The following is a 21,409-nucleotide window of genomic DNA, read 5'->3' as shown; positions in this document are numbered from 1 at the left end:
AACACATGAAACCATGACAAATAAACAAATGTATAAATACATCCATCTGAAAACAAATAAAAATATTATTATTATCATTATTACTGCATAAATAAATAATGTAGCTATAAATAAATGTATTAATAAATGAATATCTATATAAATACTTAAATCTGAAAACAAATATACACATTGTTATTATTATTATTATTTCATAAATAAATAAAGGAAAATGAACACATTAGTTATTTATAAATTATTAAACATTAAACATTATTATTATTGTCATTACTATTATTGCCTGAATAAATAAATAAATGTTGCTATAAATAATGTATAAAAAATACATCTGAAAACAAATAAATACATTATTATTATTATTATTTTATTATTATCAATATTATTGCATAAATAAATGTATAAATAAATAAATCTGAAAACAAATAAATACATTGTTGTTGTTCTTCTTCTTCTTATGTATTATTATTTTAGGGCTTGTATATTAAATACTGAACTAATAATTTAACTAATAACAACAATATAAAGAAGAAGAATAAAATAGGAATAATAAATAAATCAGAAAAAAAAAAAAAAAAAATCACTGTGACCAGTAAAATCTAAATCCAAAAGAGGGTGTTGAAAAGTGTAAGAGAGAGACTTTTGCTGTTAACTGTGCTAAGGTGTCTGTCAGTCAACAGACTATTGAATCTGTTAAATTCTGATGCAAGGCCAGACATCCTGTCAAGTGTTTCATTAAACCTATCAATCCACAGATTAATCAGTCATCTCTTTTTTTTTTAATCCCCTCCCCCAGCACAATGTAAATACACATTAATAAAGACAATGCACTCCAGTATTCATTTCCTTCACTATTTTAATTGTTTCATCCACATTTTCACAATATCATCATAGATCCTTGGTGGTGCAAATATAAAGAAGCACTACACTGACATCACAGCTGATGATCGACCAAAAGCAAGAATCAAATAAATAGGCAGGCACTTTCCTAAGCTTTCTCTGTGACGGGCAAGGAGAAGGAGAACTAGGTGCAATGCAATGGTAACATGACATGATGCTGAAAGATTCTGTATTTAAACATTGTTTTGCGTTCATATTTTCAATGTGTGCAGCAAATCATACTCATTTGATGATGGCGATCATCTTCACATTTGTGTGTAGTTTAAGTTAATCAGATGCTTAAATTAACTTTTTTTATAAAAAAATAAATAAATAAAAAAAGGCTTTGGATTCTTGTTGAATTTGTCTTTTGAAACAAAGTCGGTGATGGTACACTGTGTAAAGAACTGTGATGGGTAAGTTGGGTAAGTAAAAAACAATCCACTAACAAATTACAGATTACTTTACTGTTTACTTAATCAAAAAAGTAATCCCATTACTAATTACTTCACTTTTTGTTACTTTCTAAAACACTTTTCACAGAAATGTTTTTGTTTTTCTGCTCAATGAATTCAAAAGAAAAAATAATTCAAATAAGAATTCACAATTTAAAAAAAAAACAACAAAAAAAAAACAACAGAAACCCAAAACAGACATACATATGAACCTCTGAATTCATATTTTATATGTATTATACACAGTGGTCGAATTTTGTGAGGGGGGGGTGTCAAACTGTTTGTTTTTGTTTTTAATCACACAAAAATCGCCGGCAGTCTTGCAGTGGTTTATTGGTTATTACCATACAATTTTAATACAAAGGTGTAATAGCCCAACTATTTTGCCACGGTTTAATGTGATGTTAAGAAACATGACAGTAAACTTAAAGTCAACATTAACTGGCATCTGCAACCCATTTTACATCTGTAATTTGATGCAGGATTTTGAATGAGGAAAAAATGTAAGAAGCAATTTTATTTTATTCATCAGGAATTGAATGGATTTTGAAACGTGGTCTGTATTTGTCAGCCGAGAAGGAAAGTCATTTCAGAGGCAGAGCAAGTTATTACATTTGTGATTACTGAGGAAAACATTTGTTTCTTTGGAAAATCGTGTGCTGAAAAATCCTTCTCAGACCAGGAATGTGTAATAAAGTAAATCATTATGGGATCATTTTGATTTCATGTTGACTTTAAGATGCTGAAATTTTCAAGGTACGTTTAGACTATAGAAATGACTCAAAGGACAGATAAAACAAACAATAAAGCAAAAGCTCCACTTTACACGAATAAAGCACACAGACGATTGCTGTGAGAATTATCTACAGCCATCTTATTAAAAACATTCTCTATAGTATATCTGAAGGGACCACAGTGCAATAATGTGTTGGGAAGAGGGGCGTGAAAGAACACAAGCAACACGAGACGAAAACAGGCCTTAAATCTTTCTGCAGCCACTCTATAGATCCCAGCTGAAACACAGTTCAAAGGTAAATACATTCAATACAAATACTGGAACCATGATACAATTATTATCTCTTTGTCTTTCAGCATTTCAAGCCTCTTTTTGTCTCATTTTATGCCCCACTCCTATAAAGAATGGTATCGACCCATGACCCCGCTCACTGCCGGGGATGGGAGCTGTGAACGCAGGGGTCCACAGGGTCCTTGACGGCCCCACCAAACACATCCACATCTCGGTCTGTCCAGGGCACCACGTTTCCCAGCTTTGGCGATTCTGCACAAGCCGCAAGAGCGGCCACCTCCGTAGGCGACAGAACACGATCCCACAGGTTAAATAACGACAGCTCCCCGACCAGAGCCTGGGATGCATCAAACCGCCCACCAAGGGTGTCCTGCAGCAGAGCCATGGAGAGTAGGAGGGTTACACATGGACAAACACAATGTTTAATATTCAGACTCTTCTAGCATTCACTGTCTTACTCACCTGTTCTTGTCCCAGCACCAGCATGCCCCCGGATTTGATTGGGTGCCATGCTGACAGCCCTTCGCCCCGTCCTCTCAACTTGCCACCCTGATATGCTTTCCAAACCCCATCCCGTAGAGTCCAGCTCACACATACATGCTGCCAGATGCCCTGGGGCAAAGAAAGGGGCAACTGTGCCACCTGGAAATGGGCAAAAAAGTGTTTAATGGCAATCGATAATCAAATATACTGTCAACAATGTGCAATTTCTCCCTGAAAGCAGTAATTTTAGGTGTAGCGGGTCTTACCTTATCATTAATGAGTAGTTCTGCAGGGTTATGAATGCCCTGAAGCAGGACAACTTCATTTGGTTGTTCTGGCACTGCATAGGAAAATGGTGTTCCAATTCCATTCTCAGTAGGCTTGAGCCACAAACATGCAGTGAAGGCATACATCTCGGGAATATTCCGCCGGACTAGCCCATACATGTAGTTAGTTCGCACAGTGAAGGAAATTTTATACCCTTGTGGGTAACTGTAATCTGTAAGACCTGTAAGTGAGAAATAAATAAATAAATAAAAAATAAATACATTTCAAAGCCATGTCTAAGAATATTTTTATCCAGATAAACTACTTTGGCATGGTGCCTTAATCCAGTACTGGGCTTAACATGTGTTGAGAGAATCAGGCTTACATCTGCTAAACCATTTCATCCACTTTTCCCCTAAATTTGACCCATCTTCAATCCAGGGTTTTTAAAGCTTAGAATTTCTAATTTAGTTTTATTTCTATTTTATTTGTTTGTTTTTATTTCTTTTTTATTTTTCGGTCCAATCTGTCCTTTCAATTTAGGCCACGCCCACACTAATACGCGTTCGTTTGAAAATGCATTGATTTCTCGCTATGTTTACGCCTCTCTCTCACACTAGAACAGCATTTTCCTCCACTGAAAATGGAATGTTTCGAAAGCTTTTTCCATTACAGCATACTCTGGAAAATATGGAGCCCCTTACAGGACAGTTATATGTTGCCTTGCAACACTTTTGCATTCACTCATAAACAGTTTTGGATTCCCTCGCAATCATTTGCTTTCCCTTCGCAATTTTGCCCTCCTCGCAATAGCTTTATCCATTCCTTACAAAAACTAATCTTCTTGGTTTTACTACATCACCCATTTTAGAACTATGGTATTTGTAGTAAAACCATAGTAACCACAGAATTTACGATGGTTTTACGACAGTAACCATATTTGGACCATGGTTAAACCATAATAATAATACAGGAAAATCATGGTAATGAAAGACTATGGTAATAAACAACAGTAATAGACTATAGTATTTAAAATCAATCATTCTGTCAAATAACATGGTTACTACATGATTTTACTATGGTAACACTATAGTTTAAATAAAAAGAAAAGAAAAAAAAAGAAACATGGTTTCCACCAAAAAACATGCCCTTCTGAAAATTAACCATGGTTTCACTATAGTAAAACTGCTGTGACCATGACTGTGTTTTTTTTTTTATTATTATTATTTTTTTTATCCCCTTTTCTCCCCAATTTGGAATGCCCAATTCCCACTACTTAGTAGGTCCTCGTGGTGGCACAGTTATTCACCTCAATCCGGTTGGCGCAGGACAAGTCTCAGTTGCCTCCGCTTCCGAGACCGTCAGTCCGTGCATTTTATCATGTGGCTCGTTGTGCACAACACCGCAGAGACTCACAGCATGTGGAAGCTCATGCTACTCTCCGCGATCCACGCACAACTTACCACGCGCCCCACTGAGAGTGAGAACCACTAATCGCGACCACGAGGAGGTTACCCCATGTGACTCTACCCTACCTTGCAACCGGGCTAATTTGGTTGCTTAGAAGACCTGGCTGGAGTCACTCAGCCCCCCCATGGATTCGAACTCGCGACTCCAGGGGTGGTAGTCAGCGTCAATACTCGCTGAGCTACCCAGGCCCCCCTATAATTCATGTTTTAAATTCTACATAAAACATTTGTAAATGTAAAACTTTTTGACTAAAAGTAATTTGATTACAGTAACTAATTACTTTGAAATCAGATTACACCCAACACCATAACTTTACTGAGTATCAAAAACTAAAACTAATTTGATTTTTATTTTAGTTAACTTTAGAGTCAAGAATTTTTATTTCAGATAACGAAAATGTTTTCTTTCAGTTTTCATTCACAATAATAACACTGGAGCCATCCTTACTCTGTTCCAGCTCTGCAATCCGCTCTTGCAAGGTGTTGATTCCCTGGTCGATGTGCTGATGGTGGTTCTGGGTCTCTTTCCGAAGGTTCTTCCTCTCCTTCTCCAACAGCCTAATCTTCTTTTCAAGCTCTCCCTCCAGATCCTCCATAGGCCTGTCGGGTTCACCCACCACCACACTGCCTAATGTGCTCACAGCATGCTCGGTGTGGTTTATCGCAGCAGGGCCAATCTCCATCTGAGAGAGAGAGAGTTATAAAGGGAGAAAGAGAGCTAAATAAACCTAATATATACCCTGTTCAGCATGTGTATCAACAAAATTAGATCCATTTGTGTTACAAAAACATAATTAAGAGTATGTTTCACAATATCTACAATTCAGGTGTGACTGCTGATAACGCTCCACCAAGCTGAGAACCTGTGCCATTCTCTGTCCTCTCTCATAATTTATATATGTGTTTTTCTACCTAGGAGACACTCAGCAGGACAAAGCTATTAAAATACCTATGAGCATCACTACCCTTAAGATTTAAATATAGCCTACCAAAACAGTTATATCACTTTATCTATGCAATTAATACATGACTTGTATTACACATAGCTAATTAATATTGGCATTATGTTCATGCTGTATAGCCAGAGAAGTCTGATTTCTCCCAAGGTTTGTTTGTTTGTTTGTTTGTTTTGTTTTCACGATCATCTTGTGGAGTTTTTGTTCCTTGTCACAGTCGTCGTTGGCTTGCTCACTGCACTGTAAACCCTAATGTGGTCATTTGTGAAAAAATCTAGTTGTCTTAATTAAACTACTTGAAATGTCAAGTTTTGGGCTCATAATTTAAATATCTATGTTCCTTTAACTTATTTAACTTTAAAATCCATATACTTAAGATTTTAAGTGTTGATAACTCAAACGGTGAGTACAAAATTGAGGCTATGGGGAATAATCCAACTAAATTTGTCAATTCAACTAAAATTATAAAGTAGAAACAACAACATGTAAATAGGACATTTGAGTTTAGTCTAATTGAATCTAGTTACCTTTACTTAAATAGTTAAGTTTATTCTATATGAACACCTAGTTCATTGAACTTAATTACACATGTTCTGCAGATGACACTACTCAGTTCAATTGAGGGAATGAGTTTACTCAATCAATTGAGTAAAGACAGCTTATCAGTGTTTTCGGTGTGGGGGCTTAGAGACCAAAACTTTAAGGCATGATTTTCAATGAAATTTTACAATGAAGCTGTTCACTGAGGAGTCTGAAGAAATTACAGATATTACAGGATGATTTTCTTTAAAGCTGCTTTGAAACAATGTATATTTTGAAAAGAGCTATACAAATAAAAATGACTGTTTTCATTGAACCAGAGGACCCACCTGTCCTAGGACAGATCTACTATAGTCTAAGAAATGGTGATTCGGATTGTTGGTCAGTCAAATTTAGATTTTTTAATTTCTTGAACTTTTACATTTGGTCCACCCATCCAATCTCGAACATTTAATTACATCCTTCTCTAAAGTGTAGTAACAAAATTGTGTCCCCTTCTGGTGCACCAAACGCCCAAGAGATTTTGTCATTCCTTTATCAGATATTTGAACTTTAAATTATAATTTCAAGTTTGAAGTATTTACACACAAATGGAAAATACTGTTTATTTTATTATTATTATTATTATTATTATTATTTTTTAAGAATTACGCATTTCAATTTCAGAACAAAATTCCTTCAAGTTGAATTGAGGAATCTTTAACTAAATCAAATTAAATAAAATATTTTACATTTAATTTCATTTTCTTTCATTTGATAGAATTTTGTTCTGAAATTGAAATGCATAATTGCATATATATATATATATATATATATATATATATATATATATATATATATATATATATATATATATATGTGTGTGTGTGTGTGTGTGTGTGTGTGTGTGTGTGTGTGTGTGTGTGTGTGTGTGTTTTGTTTGTTTTTTTCACTCTCTCCATACCAACCTCCAGCTTCTCTATACGGTCTTTCAGCTGAAGAATGGCTCTTTCCAGTTCTTCCACAGCCCGGGCGGTCTGCAACTGCACTGCAACCGAGCTGCTCACATCATCCCCGGCCATGTGGCGTCGGTTACCCGCCCAGACCCCCATACTCCGCTCATTGAGACTCCTCTCCTCCAGGCTGTTCTCGCACTCCGAGAGCTTCCCAGTGAGCTCCGTGATGGTTCTCTGGTCCATGAAGATCTGATCGTTCTGCTGCATGACAATCTGCCGGAGCTCCTCAGCGGTCGTGCGGAGGCTCCAGTCCTCCTCGTCCGCGAACAGGTCTTCGGCTTGTCTCAGACCCCTCGATTTGCAATCCCCAATGGGAACAGGGGTGCAAATGAGTCGGTTGAGGGTGAACTGTTTCGGGCTAGGGCCTGATACATCGCCGGTCCTGAGCTCGTTGAGCGACGGTATCTCCAAGCCGATGTCCAAACCGCCTCCATCGTAGGATTCAGCACCATGGAGAGCTCCCAGCGGGCCGGCGTGCGCTACGGATCCCGGGAGCGGCTCCAGCAGTGAGAGCGAGTGGTTGTCTGAGAACGCCTGGGGCGCGTCGGCCGATGATCGTGAATTCACGCTAGCGATAATGCAGATGACCGCACCAAGAAAAGCTAAAAAGCCAGCGGAAACTAAAACCACGACGAACTTCATCGCGCTAATTTAGATATATTTAGCAAAACTGATTATTTGATCTAACGTTCCATTTCACCATCAAAGCAGTCATTTTAAAGCAGCGCTTGACGAAATGAAGGTCGGTGGCTGTTGACCGAGTCGTGAATGATGCCGTGTCTCGCGCGCTCTCGGTCTCCTCCTCTCGTGTTGCTAAGCGCCCATCGTTCTCGTTACCATGGCTCCCGCGCGGGAGAGAGAGCAGTGAGAGACTGTGATCATCTATGAATGCTTTGGCACAAGATGTACATGTGAACAGGAGACAGAAGAGGAAAACAGAATTGGATCAAAGATGAAAAGCTGCATGGCAACAGGCTTAGTTTTCAAAAAATGTTTTCACACCTGATGATCCTTGTAGACAAGCCATTAGAATTTGCAAACCTCAGTAAGCCTATACGTTTGATTCTCTGCGGTGAAAAAAACAATACAAAAATATGTATTCGCAATAGAAATTTCCATGACTTTTGAAATCCAGATATGTTATCATCACCAACTTGAACTTAAAGAACTGTACTTATTGTTTTTCCCCAGACACAGTGGACAGTCGTAAAATAAATAAATATTGCAAAGTTGAGGGAAAGGCATGGATGGATAGGTAATACTTTTGCCCTTTGTTTTGTTTTTTTGTTTTTTACAAGTTTTGAAAAGTAAAAAAGAAAAAAGGAAAAAGAAAAAGGGCTCTGATTATATATATATCTATATACAGTACTGTGCAAAAGTCTTATGTCATATAAGATGTTTCACACAAGCATTTGTACTTAAGATGGTTATTTATATCTTCAGCTTTAGTGTGTCAATAGGGAATATAAATGTTAGACTCACAAACATTACTTTTGCAAATAGAAAAGATTAGAATAGAAGAACAGGGAGCCCTGCAACAGATGTCATGGCCCCCACAGAGCCCCCCACTGAACATCGAGTCAGTCTGAGATTACATAAAGAGACAGAAGCAATTGAGACAGCCTAAATAGAAGAACTGTGGTGAATTCTCCAAGAAGCTTGGAACATCCTATCTGCCAACAACCAAGAAACACTGTGTCCAGGTGTACCTAGGAGAATTGGTGCTGTTTTAAAGGCAAAGGTGGTCACACCGAATATTGATTTAGCTTTTTTATGTTTACTGGACTTTGTATGATGTTAATTTATAAATGAAAATAATGTCATTTTTATTTTATTTTATTTATTTTTTTTGAAGACATCCTCACTATGCAACATTTTTCACAAGTGCCTAAAACTTTTGCACAGTACTGTATATATAATATATATATATATATATATATATATATATATATATATATATATATATATATATATATATATATACACACACACACACACACACACACACTGGCTGCCAAAAGTTTGGAATAATGTACAGATTTTGCTGTTTCAGAAGGTAATTGGTACTTTAATTCATCAAAGTGGCATTCAACTGATCACAAAGTATAGTCAGGACATTACTGATGTAAAAATCTGCACAATCACTATTTGAAAAAAGTCATTTTTGGTAAAATCTAGACAGACCCCATTTCCAGCAACCATCACTCCAACACCTTATCCTTGAGTAATCATGATAAATTGTTAATTTGGTACTAGAAAATCACTTGCCATTATATCAAACACAGCTGAAAGCTATTTGGTTTGTTAAATGAAGCTTAACATTGTCTCTGTGTTTGTTTTTGAGTTGCCACAGTATGCAATAGACTGGCATGTCTTAAGGTCAATATTAGGTCTAAAATGGCAAAAAAGAAACAAGTTTCTTTCTCTAGAAACTCATCAGTCAATCATTATTTTGAGGAATGAAGGCTATACAATGTTTGAAATTGCCAAAAAACTGAAGATTTCATACAAAGGTGTACACTACAGTCTTCAAAGACAAAGGACAACTGGCTCTAACAAGGACAGAAAGAGATGTGGAAGATCAGATGTACAACTAAACAAGAGGATAAGTACATCAGAGTCTCTAGTTTGTGAAATAGATGCCTCACATGTCCTCAGCTGACAGCTTCATTGAATTCTACCCGCTCAACACCAGTTTCATGTACAACAGTAAAGAGAAGACTCAGGGGTGCAGGCCTTATGGGAAGAATTACAAAGAAAAGGCCACTTTTGAACAGAAAAACAAAAAGAAAAGGTCAGAATGGGCAAAGAAACACAGACATTGGACAACAGATAATTGGAAAAGAGTGTTATGGATCTTAACCCCATTTAGCTTTTGTGGGATCAGCTAAACTGTAAGGTGTGTGAGAAGTGCCCGACAAGACAGCCACATCTATGGCAAGTGCTACAGGAAGTGTGGGGTGAAATGTCACCTGAGTATCTGGACAAACTGACTGCTGGAATGCCAAGGATCTGCAAAGCTGTCATTGCTGCATGTGGAGGATTTTTTTGACGAGAACTCTTTGAAGTAGTTTAAGAAGTTCTGAACATTTTTATCAAATTGTAATAGTAATTTTTCACGTTATTAATATCCTGACTATACATTGTAATCAGTTGAATGCCACTTTGGTGAATAAAAGTACCAATTTCTTTCCATAAGAGCAAAATCTGTACATTACTCCAAACTTCTGGCCACCAGTGTACTATGCATATGCAAAAATACTTGGAAATTCTCAGTATGATGGCTGCCTCGGTGTGGAGCTCCTCAGTTCTTTTGTTGTTTTTGTTTGTTTTTCCTGTGTTTAGTAATCTTTTTCCAGTCAGTTTTAACAGAGACGAACTGCTGAACATTCGACAGCATGTACCAGACAATCTTTTCAAATATTCAGATATTTTGCTATACATTTTAGTTGGAGCCGCAGCCCTGCTGTTCAAGAGACGCAGGTGAGGGACGGATTCTGAACAACGCTGCCGAGTATTCACTTAGCGAATCTCCGCTCTCTTCCTAACAAAACGGACGAACTTCATCTCCTCACCTGCACAAACAAGGACTTTCAACCTCTGCTGCCTTGTGCTTCACAGAAACCTGGCTGAGTGAAGCCATTCTAGTTAATGGGGAAAACGAGAGGCTGTGGAACGTGCTTTTATATCAATTAAAGTTGGTGTACAGATGTAACAACGTTAAAGAGAATGTGCTGTCCTAATTTGGAAGCGCTCTTTATTAACTGTAAGCCTTTCTACTCGAGTGTGTATATCGCGCCAAACGCATGTTTGAATGCGGTGCTGCAACAGCTGGCTTATCAAATCACCTCATTTTAGGGTTCCCCCACCTCCGAAATCCCAATTTAACCCCTGCTTACAATGTAAGTGAATGTGGCTAAAAGGTTTAAGGTTTAAAAGGGTTTAAAAGCAGAAATGTGAAGCTTAGAATTTTATAAAAGCACTTACATTAATTCTTCAGTTAAATCTCATGTATTATTTGAGCTGTAAAGTTGTTTAAATCATTTTTAACAGTCGTTTTAGGTTTTGTTAAAGTCACCATGATTTCAAAATTGACAATTCGTATTTTCTTATTGGATGTTTCTGTTTTTATTATAAACGATTTATCCGTGCATGCTATTTTTTTTATTTTATTAAATTTTTTATGGTTTGCCCTCTTTATCTTTAATCAAAAACAATATAAAACAAAATTTATCCCATGGTCTCATCACTTTGTAACAAGTGTAAATCATCAGAAAGCACTTTGTTTCATTTCTTTTTGGTCATGTTAAAAGATCCAATCATTATGGGAACAAATATTCAGATTCCTCTCATACTAATTTGGAGCCTGATCCTTGCCTGGGAATTCTAGGAGTGATCGAACAAATCTGTAATAATTTCAAAGCACAGGCCATTTTATTTTGCATATTAGCAAAAAATCACATATCACAATTGTGGTAATCAGAATCTGTTCCTACTTTTGAGATGTGGGCAAGAGAGCTGGGTTGTTGGGAACTTGTATCTGGAAGAAATAAGATATGTAGTAAGGGGCAAATTAAAGGAATATTTCACCCCAAAATGAAAATTCTCTCATCATTTACTTACCCTCATGCCATCCCAAATGTGTATGCCTTTCTTTCTTCAGCAGAACACAAATGAAGATTTTTAGAAGAATTTCTCAGGTCTTTTGGTCCATTAAATGCTAGTGAATGGGTGCCAAAATTGTGAAGCTCCAAAAATCACATTAAGTCAGCATAAAAGTAATCCATATGACACCAATGTTTAAATCAATATCTCAAGAAGCAATTTGATAGGTGTGGGTGAGAAACAGATCAATATTTAAGTCCTTTTTTATTATAAATTCTCCTCTCTGCTCAAGTCATGCTGCACTTCAACTTTCACATTCTTCTTCTTGTGTTTATCGCCCCTTACAGGGCAGGGGAAATAATTTCTAGCGTAAATTGACTTAAATATCGATCTGTTTCTCACCCACAACTATAATATCACTTCAGAAAATATGGATTACTTTTATGGTGCCTTTATGTGATTTTCAGAATGTCACAATTTTGACACCCATTCACTTGCATTGTGAAGACCTACAGAGCTGAAATATTCTTCTAAAAATCTTCATTTGTGTTCAGCAGAAAAAAGTCATAAACATCTGGGATGGCAAGAGGTTGAGTAAATGAGAGAATTTTCATTTTTGAGTGAACTACCCCTTTAAGCATTTTTAATAAAATTTGGAAACATATTAGATCACACTTTGAGGGAGATCTAGTTTAGGGACTCATATATTGTGGTACTGGATCTGCAGGAGCACAGAGTATGGAATGTGTGTTTCTTTTATTTCCTTGTTTCTATTTTTTTCTTTCTAATTTCATCTTTATTTAAGCAGGTAACTGTGTATAAATATTGTCAATTTTTGTTTATGTAATTTTTCGTGAAGAGTGTATTTATTATACAAATTCTGTTCAGCTGTGTAAGAAAGCCTTCCAGATAGTATTGAACAGTTTAAAGGAATATATGTAACTGTTACAACAACTTTTAATGAAAGTTCCCATAGGTGTGGTTTGTTTGCACTGCTATTGTACATGTATTCCTTGTACATGAAAAACTAAAATAAAGGCGTAAAAAAAAAAAAAAAAAAAGGTGTCATCAAACAAGCCCTTATTAATGTTGCCTCTTGTTCAGTTGATGTAGTCAAGCTTCATCGTTAAAGCTATCATTGTTCAATATAAATAAAAAGATATCTTCAGTGGCATCTAATTGATGCATGAAAAAAAAAAACACTTTCAAAACAAGACATCTGCTCGGCTGGTCAGAAGTCCAGCCACTCCGCCATGTAAACAGTTGGATGGAGAGATCTCACCCCCTTCGTGACAGTCATCAAACACCTGGGGCAAACAGAGACATGGTAAACACATTATACCATTGTAACAATAACATAACGTAAGTTATATACAGTATATAATGAGTTGTGTTACAACTCCGTATTGAATTCATATACCGGGCAGAGACCACATGGTGTTTTGACCAGGCCCGTGAGCTGGATAATGGGGTTCACTCCCCTGTAGAGCTTCATCTGTCCGTCTACACTCCCCACAATCCCTTCTTTAGCAGCGATTATGGTCATCTCCAACTTCCCATCAAAGATCAGTGTGTTTAAAATGGTCTCGATGTCCTCCATGGACAGATCCACCTGCACACAGGTTCACTATTAACCGTAACAGTAATATTAAACCTATTGAACAGACTGAATTTAACTAAGAACATTATTCTACAGAGGTACTGAGATAAAGGTTTTACACTCACTTTGCTGATGCCGAGCTCACAGATGTACTTCCAGATTTCATGAGAGTTGGCAAATGAGCTGTTTCTCTGCACCACAGGACTCTGCTTACCGTCTCTTGCTGCTTCTGCCTAAAAACACACACATTAACATCAAAGTAATATCTACACTTTTCAAGATCAAAGACTTTGAGAGAAATAAGAAGAAACATCATGAAACATCTCACCTTACCCTGTAGGAACTTAAAGCACTGCTGGTTTAGAACTTCCACAAACTCAGACTCAAAATCCTGATCACTATACCACGCTCCTCCTGTCACAGAGCGATCAGGTTGCAGGTTGTACAGCATGTAAACCTTCTTCTTGGAGGCCTGGATGAAAGAGTTTGAGCCAAAGGAAAACAGCAGCTTTTGTTTTGAGATGTTTATGTCTCTTTTTGTTTTATCTCTTTTATGGAGATCAACTCACCGCAACGGACTTGACTGCTTTGATGAGTTTCTTACTCTCAAGGTTCTTGAGGATTTTATTGATTTCTGTGAGCGGAAGGTTACTCTTATATCTTATGTCTCTGCTCCAGATTCCTGAAGTAAGCAAAACAGACAGTCAATGACAAGGCTTCTTTAAATGGACAATACAGCAATCAAGAATGACTTTTCACTTCACCTTTATTTCCAGCATCCTCTGATCTGGTACACTAGTTTTTCTTGGTTATCAGAGCCCTTTACTTTACTGTTAACAGACAAAACATTCATTAGAACACAAAAGGTGCAATATCAATGTGTTAAAAAACAGGTGACCCATAAATTACACTTCTGTCATTATTTTCTCACCTCATGTAGTTCCAAGCCTATTTTACTTACTTTCTTAATTTCAGGTGGACTACCAGGTTATTTTTGGTCAATAATTTAATTTGGTCTGCTCATAGAATAGACATAGACCAGTGTTCATTTTTTGTTTTAGACATAGTTTTAGTCTTCTGACGAAATTGTCCTTAATTCAAAATGTAAGTCCAAACGTCAATCGAATATTGTAACATTTAGAAACAAATTTATAAACATTTTCTTAAAGGTAGAGTTCACCCAAAAATAAAAATTCTCTTTCTTTCATCTGCTGAACACAAAGATTTTTAGAAGAATAATTAATCTCTGTTGGTCCTTACAATGCAAGTGAATGGTGACCAGAACTTTGAAGCTCCAAAAAGCACATAAAAGGAAACATAGAAGTATTCCACAAGACTCCAGTGTTTAAATCCATGTTCTTTTTTTACAATAAATTCCCCTCCCTGTCCAGTAGGGGGCGATATGCACAAAGAATGTGAATTGACAAAAAACAAAAGAAGAATGTGAAAGTAGAGATTATAGTAAAAAGGGACTTAAATATTGATCTGTTTCTCACCCACACTTATTATATTGCTTCTGAAGACTTGGATTTAACCACTAGAGTCATATGGATTACTTTTATGCTGCATTTATATGATTTTTGGAGCTTCAAAGTTCTCACCACCATTCACTTGCATTGTAAGGACCTACAGAGCTGAAATATTCTTCTAAAAATCATAATTTGTGTTCAGCAGAAGAAAGTCATACACATCTGGGATGGCTTGAGTGTGAGTAAATGATGAGAGAATTTTAATTTTTGGGTGAACTGTTCCTTTAAACATGTATCAAATAAATATAAAAGAAAACAAAATACTGTACAACTGTGCTCCTAAAATAATAGGATATAATGAATATACTGTAGTATTAGCTACTCTTAAGAACTTAGTCTACTATATTCTGAATTCTTCATGCTTTAGATCCTGTTATTAATTTTCCGTGTTTAACCATTTTAGAATTTTGCATTGCATGTAGCACTTTTACGGAAGTGGCATATTCACAAACCAAGTTATGCATATTATGACAACCGCGTAACATAGTTTTCATCATCAGCACACTGGTAACACTTTACGATAAGGTTCCATTCGTTAACATTAGTTAGTGCATTAGGAATCATGAACTAGCAATTGAATCATATCATATTACAGCATTTATTGATCTTGGTTAGGTCATAATGCATTAACTTAACAAATACAACATTTTAATTTTCAAAATGTATTAGCATATAGGTATTAATTAACATGAACCAAGATTAATAAATGCTGTAAAATTATAGCTTATTGTTAGTTCATGTTAACTAATGCAGTAAACTAATGTTAACCAATGGAAACTTATTGTAAAGTGTTACCAGTATGCATTAAAGAAACATTTTCTTATTCGTTATTGTCGACGAAATAAAAAAAATAAAAAAACCTTTGTCAACAAATGTTTTCATCAGGGTGTTGAGATTAACACAGAATAAAGTGCAAAAGTTATACAGACTATTCATAAAGTACTTTAAAGCGCTTTTTGTCATTTTTTTAGTTTGACAGAACCCGCACCCATTCACAAAGTCATATAGGTTTGTAATGACATGAGGGTGAGCACATAATGACAGAATTTTCACCCTTTAGGTGACTATAGGCCCTTTCCCACCTACAGTCCTCTGGTACTTTTTCCTTATTATACTTTCACACATAGCGACTAACTGTCCTTACCTTGCAGATTGCAAATCCTTTAGCCTGTATAAAAGGCCATTGCTGTTTCGCAGCAAGTCTTACTGACCCTGAGAACATAAAAACAGAATTTGACATGAGTGTAGAGAACAGATCCTCCATGCACGGACAGTTTCATGCAGCTGAACATCTCACCACGGACAGCAGCCTGTTGATGGCCGTGGCTCGCTGCTGCGCCTCCACATGAGGGATGACATTCTGAATGACCTGGTCGGTGATCCCTTGAGGAAATTGCTGACAAAGCTCCTTTATCCTTCAGCACAGAAAAGACGTGGTGGAAATGGCATGTGTTGGTTTGACATGTGTCAGAAAAAAAGACAGAAGAACAGAATTCTCCTGTGATTCATGTGTAAACACTGTTGGACATTGCTAATAGACAAATTCAATAAACTAGTAAGAGTGTAAAAAGTGTCCACATGACCAAAAGTGCCCATAATTGAAACATTAATGAGGTAAAAGTGTCCGGAACTTACCTATTCTCTATATCTACAGGGTCCGTTGACTCTTTCTTGACTTCTGTCATTGTTCATGCGAAAGGAACGATTTGACGACAGAGTTCGGAATGTGTAGAAGAAAACGATTCATTTGACGATCCATTTCAAGTAATGTGCAACGCACTGTCAACAACACAGCATGCACTCAGGGGTCCTACGACCGACAAAGATTTCCGGTGTATAAAAGTAGAAGTCCCAGATTTCGCCTGTGTGAAAGGTCAATTCATATTTATTTTACAGATTAGTTAAACTTTCTAACGCTTAATGAACCCTGCGTGGGATAAACTCAGTGTTTATTATTATTATTATTATTATTATTATTATTATTATTATTATTATTATTCAAAGTACATTGGCGGCCAAAAGTTTTGAATAATGTACAGATTTTGATCTTATGGAAAGAAATTGGTACTTTTATTCACCAAAGTGGCATTTAACTGATCACAATGTATAGTCAGGATAATAAAATGAAAAATTACTATTACAATTTGAAAAAAAAAATAAATAAATATATATATATATATATATATATATATATATATATATATATATATATATATATATATATATACACAGGTGCATCTCAATAAATTAGAATGTCGTGGAAAAGTTCATTTATTTCAGTAATTCAACTCAAATTGTGAAACTGGTGTATTAAATAAATTCAGTGCACACAGACTGAAGTAGTTTAAGTCTTTGGTTCTTTTAATTGTGATGATTTTGGCTCACATTTAACAAAAACCCACCAATTCACTATCTCAAAAAATTAGAATATGGTGACATGCCAATCAGCTAATCAACTCAAAACACCTGCAAAGGTTTCCTGAGCCTTCAAAATGGTCTCTCAGTTTGGTTCACTAGGCTACACAATCATGGGGAAGACTGCTGATCTGACAGTTGTCCAGAAGACAATCATTGACACCCTTCACAAGGAGGGTAAGCCACAAACATTCATTGCCAAAGAAGCTGGCTGTTCACAGAGTGCTGTATCCAAGCATGTTAACAGAATGTTGAGTGGAAGGAAAAAGTGTGGAAGAAAAAGATGCACAACCAACCGAGAGAACCGCAGCCTTATGATTGTCAAGCAAAATCGATTCAAGAATTTGGGTGAACTTCACAAGGAATGGACTGAGGCTGGGGTCAAGGCATCAAGAGCCACCACACACAGACGTGTCAAGAAATTTGGCTACAGTTGTCGTATTCCTCTTGTTAAGCCACTTCTGAACCACAGACAATGTCAAAGGTGTCTTACCTGGGCTAAGGAGAAGAACTGGACTGTTGCCCAGTGGTCCAAAGTCCTCTTTTCACATGAGAGCAAGTTTTGTATTTCATTTGGAAACCAAGGTCCTAGAGTCTGGAGGAAGGGTGGAGAAGCTCATAGCCCAAGTTGCTTGAAGTCCAGGGTTAAGTTTCCACAGTCTGTGATGATTTGGGGTGCAATGTCATCTGCTGGTGTTGGTCCATTGTGTTTTTTGAAAACCAAAGTCACTGCACCCGTTTACCAAAAAATTTGGAGCACTTCATGCTTCCTTCTGCTGACCAGCTTTTTAAAGATGCTGATTTCATTTTCCAGCAGGATTTGGCACCTGCCCACACTGCCAAAAGCACCAAAAGTTGGTTAAATGACCATGGTGTTGGTGTGCTTGACTGGCCAGCAAACTCACCAGACCTGAACCCCATAGAGAATCTATGGGGTATTGTCGAGAGGAAAATGAGAAACAAGAGACCAAAAAAATGCAGATGAGCTGAAGGCCACTGTCAAAGAAACCTGGGCTTCCATACCACCTCAGCAGTGCCACAAACTGATCACCTCCATGCCACGCCGAATTGAGGCAGTAATTAAAGCAAAAGGAGTCCCTACCAAGTATTGAGTACATATACAGTAAATGAACGTACTTTCCAGAAGGCCAACAATTCACTAAAAATGTTTTTTTTTATTGGTCTTATGATGTATTCTAATTTTGAGATCGTGAATTGGTGGGTTTTTGTTAAATGTGAGCCAAAATCATCACAATTAAAAGAACCAAAGACTTAAACTACTTCGGTCTGTGTGCACTGAATTTATTTAATACACCAGTTTCACAATTTGAGTTGAATTACTGAAATAAATGAACTTTTCCACGACATTCTAATTTATTGAGATGCACCTGTATATATATTACTTCTTAAACTACTAAGAGTTCTCATCAAAAAATCCTCCACGTGCAGCAATAACAGCTTTGCAGATCCTTGGCATTCTAGCTGTCAGTTTGTCCAGTTACTCAGGTGACATTTCACCCCACACTTCCTGTAGCATTTGCCATAGATGTGGCTGTGTTGTCGGGCACTTCTCACACACCTTACAGTCTAGCTGATCCCACAAAAGCTCAATGGGGTTAAGATCTGTAACACTCTTTTCCAATGTCCGTTTCTTTGCCCACTCTAACCTTAAGACAATGTTAAGCTTCATTTAACGAACCAAATAGCTTTCAGCTGTGTTTGATATAATGGCAAGTGATTTTCTAGTACCAAATTAGCAATTTAGCATGATTACTCAAGGATATGGTGTTGGAGTGATGGCTGATGGAAATGGGGTCTGTCTAGATTTGATCAAAAATGACTTTTTTCAAATAGTGATGGTGCTGTTTTTTTACATCAGTAATGTCCTGACTATACTTTGTGATCAGTTGAATGCCACTTTGGTGAATAAAAGTACCATTTTCCTTCTGATACAGCAAAATCTGTACATCATTCCAAACTTTTGGCCGCCAGTGTATATTTGCACAAAGACGTCATTATTTATGTATGTCAATATACTACATATGTTCTATGGATTTGTATATATTGTATGCTATAATAAGAATAATTGTACTCTGTTTATTTTAATAAGTAGTTCCTATACTAAATTCCTATATAAAGTATGTTAGCACGACACTCATATTAATACGAGTTTTACTCTGAAAATAGATTGCTTTTTGTACAGTATGAATTAATGCTCAGTATGTTTTACTCTGTAAAGATGACAATTCTATTCTGTATTCTTATAAATACTGTATATTTTTGCACATGCGCTCAGTTCATAAAATGTTGTTTGATGCAACCACAGATCTTCTCTACTGAAATACAACTTCTGCGTTTTTACCATAGGAGAGAGCGTAACGGTCAACTAGCATGTTACGACAGTAAGTCACCATTTGCAGATATCATGCAAGTGAATGTGGAGAGCCGTAAATTGACACCTACCTGTCGCAATATCCTTGGCTTTTCTGAAAAATCAGCAATCGTTTGCTGTAGATGGACTGCAGGTCAGGGAGTTTGATGTGGGTGATGCGCTCAGCTGATCGCACCACTCTTTATAGAGCCAGTCTATCTTGTTTTGTGCAGTTTCCTGTCAGGATGCTCTCAATGGTGCAGGTGTAAAAGTTTTTTTAGCACCATAGAGGGCAGATTAAAGTCCTTTAAGCGCTTGAGGTGGTAAGGACGCTGATGGGTCTTCTTCACCATGGTGTTAATGTGGCAGGTCCATGACAGATCGTGTGAGATGTAACTTTATATTCAATTCAGGATTTTTATGTCGCCACTGCACCATTTATGAATTTGAAGGGAAGTGAAAATGGAGCTGGTGATTCCTCTGTTCAATATATCAGTATACCTATAACCCGTAAAATGGGTTATTTCATTAAGCTGATTTTGTATTGGTGTGCATGTATACACGCTCATTGTGTGTTCACAGATCAATATTTAGGTCCAAGAGAAAGTCATAATTTATGGTGTCGAAGGCAACACTAAGATCTAAGAGCACTAGAAGAGAAATGAAGTCGCGATCAGATGATAAGAACAAGTCATTTGTAACTCTGATAAGTGCAGTCTCTGTACTATGATGGGGCCTAAATCCTGACCGAAATTCTTCATATGTTCATTTTATACAGAGAAATGGTATATAGTTGTGAGGACATCTTTTCTAGTATTTTCAACATACTGTAAATGGGAGATTTGAAATCCGTCTATAATAAGTAAATTCTCCTGGGTCAAGCTGTAGTTTCATGATAAGTGGTTTGATAACTGCAAGTTTAAAATTTCTTGGGACATGCCCTAAGAATAATGAGTTAATAATACTAAGAGGTTCTGAGATTACAGGAAACACCTCTTTTAGGAGTTTAGTCGGTACTGGGTCTAACATTCATGTTGTTGATTTTGATGTTTTGATCATTTTTGTTAGCTCTTCCTGACCTATAAAAGCAAAGGATTAAAGTTGATCGTAGGGAATAATTTTAGTCTTCTGGGGTGCTGTGGCAGATGGATGTGTAATTCCAATTTTGGAATTTAAAGAAATTCATAAAATCATTACTACTATGCTGCGATGGAATATCTGGTTCAATCGAAGTTTTATTCCTAACCAATTTAGCCACAGTTCTAAATAAACACCTAGGATTGTTGTGGTTATTTTCTGTGAGTTTGCTCAAATATGTGGACCTGGCAGTTTTTAGGGCCAGTCTGTAGTTAGAGACACTATCCTTCCAAGCACCCAAAATACCTCTAATTTTGTATTCTTCCACTTACGCTCCATTTTCTGAGCTGCTCTCTTGAGAGCATGAGTGTAATCATTGTACCATGGTGCGGGATTTTTCTCTTTAACTTTAATTGAAGGGGGGCAACACTATCTAGTGTGTTAGAGAAGACTGTATCCATATTTTCTGTGACAACATCAAGTTCTTCTGAACATTTTGGCTTACTGAGTATTTGAGACAAATCTGGAAGATTATTAGTGAAGCTATCTTAAGTAGTTGAAAGAAAAGTTCTACCTGAATGATAACGTTGCATAGATTGCATGACCTTTGCTAAGCGCAGCATACAAGAGACGAGGTAATGATCTGAGATATCATCGCTCTGTGGCAGAATTTCTATATTATCAACATCAATTCCATATGACAAAATTAGATCTAGCGTATGATTTTGGGGATGGGTTGGACCT

The 21,409-nt window shown here is 36.7% G+C and overlaps 1 protein-coding gene and 1 pseudogene across 2 annotated transcripts; both read right to left on the bottom strand.

Moving 5' to 3' along the window:
* Positions 1–841: 841 nt before the first annotated feature.
* Positions 842–12,186, bottom strand: LOC127439186 (neuronal pentraxin receptor-like). Of its 2 annotated transcripts, XM_051695321.1 has the most exons (7): positions 11,565–12,186; positions 8,071–8,135; positions 7,021–7,959; positions 5,026–5,260; positions 3,108–3,349; positions 2,821–3,000; positions 842–2,728 (listed from the first exon to the last, which is right to left on the bottom strand). In XM_051695321.1, exons 3-7 carry the CDS (start codon positions 7,708–7,710, stop codon positions 2,495–2,497), a joined length of 1,581 nt encoding a protein of 526 aa, XP_051551281.1. In that variant the 5' UTR covers positions 7,711–7,959; positions 8,071–8,135; positions 11,565–12,186; the 3' UTR covers positions 842–2,494. The 2 variants fall into 2 exon arrangements, with proteins under 2 accessions (XP_051551281.1, XP_051551282.1); XM_051695322.1 differs by lacking the exons at positions 8,071–8,135; positions 11,565–12,186 and having other exon boundaries at positions 7,021–8,012.
* A 718-nt stretch (positions 12,187–12,904) lies between these two features.
* LOC127438966 (DNA-directed RNA polymerase III subunit RPC6-like) lies at positions 12,905–16,611 on the bottom strand (annotated as a pseudogene).
* Between the last annotated feature and the right edge of the window lie 4,798 nt (positions 16,612–21,409).

Source organism: Myxocyprinus asiaticus, chromosome 50, assembly GCF_019703515.2.
Source record: "Myxocyprinus asiaticus isolate MX2 ecotype Aquarium Trade chromosome 50, UBuf_Myxa_2, whole genome shotgun sequence".
In the NCBI taxonomy this organism is placed as follows: Eukaryota; Metazoa; Chordata; class Actinopteri; order Cypriniformes; family Catostomidae; genus Myxocyprinus; species Myxocyprinus asiaticus.
The sequence above is the reverse complement of the archived record's forward strand: the minus strand, read 5'-3'. Positions and strand labels throughout refer to the sequence as shown.

Coding starts and splice junctions, on each gene's coding strand:
- LOC127439186 (XM_051695321.1), bottom strand. CDS start 7,710: ATGAAGTTCGTCGTGGTTTTAGTTTCCGCTGGCTTTTTAGCTTTTCTT. Junction 3,350..5,025: donor GATTGCAGAGCTGGAACAGA/GTAAGGATGGCT, acceptor TCTCACTTACAG/GTCTTACAGATTACAGTTAC. Junction 2,729..2,820: donor TGGTGCTGGGACAAGAACAG/GTGAGTAAGACA, acceptor GCTCTGCTGCAG/GACACCCTTGGTGGGCGGTT.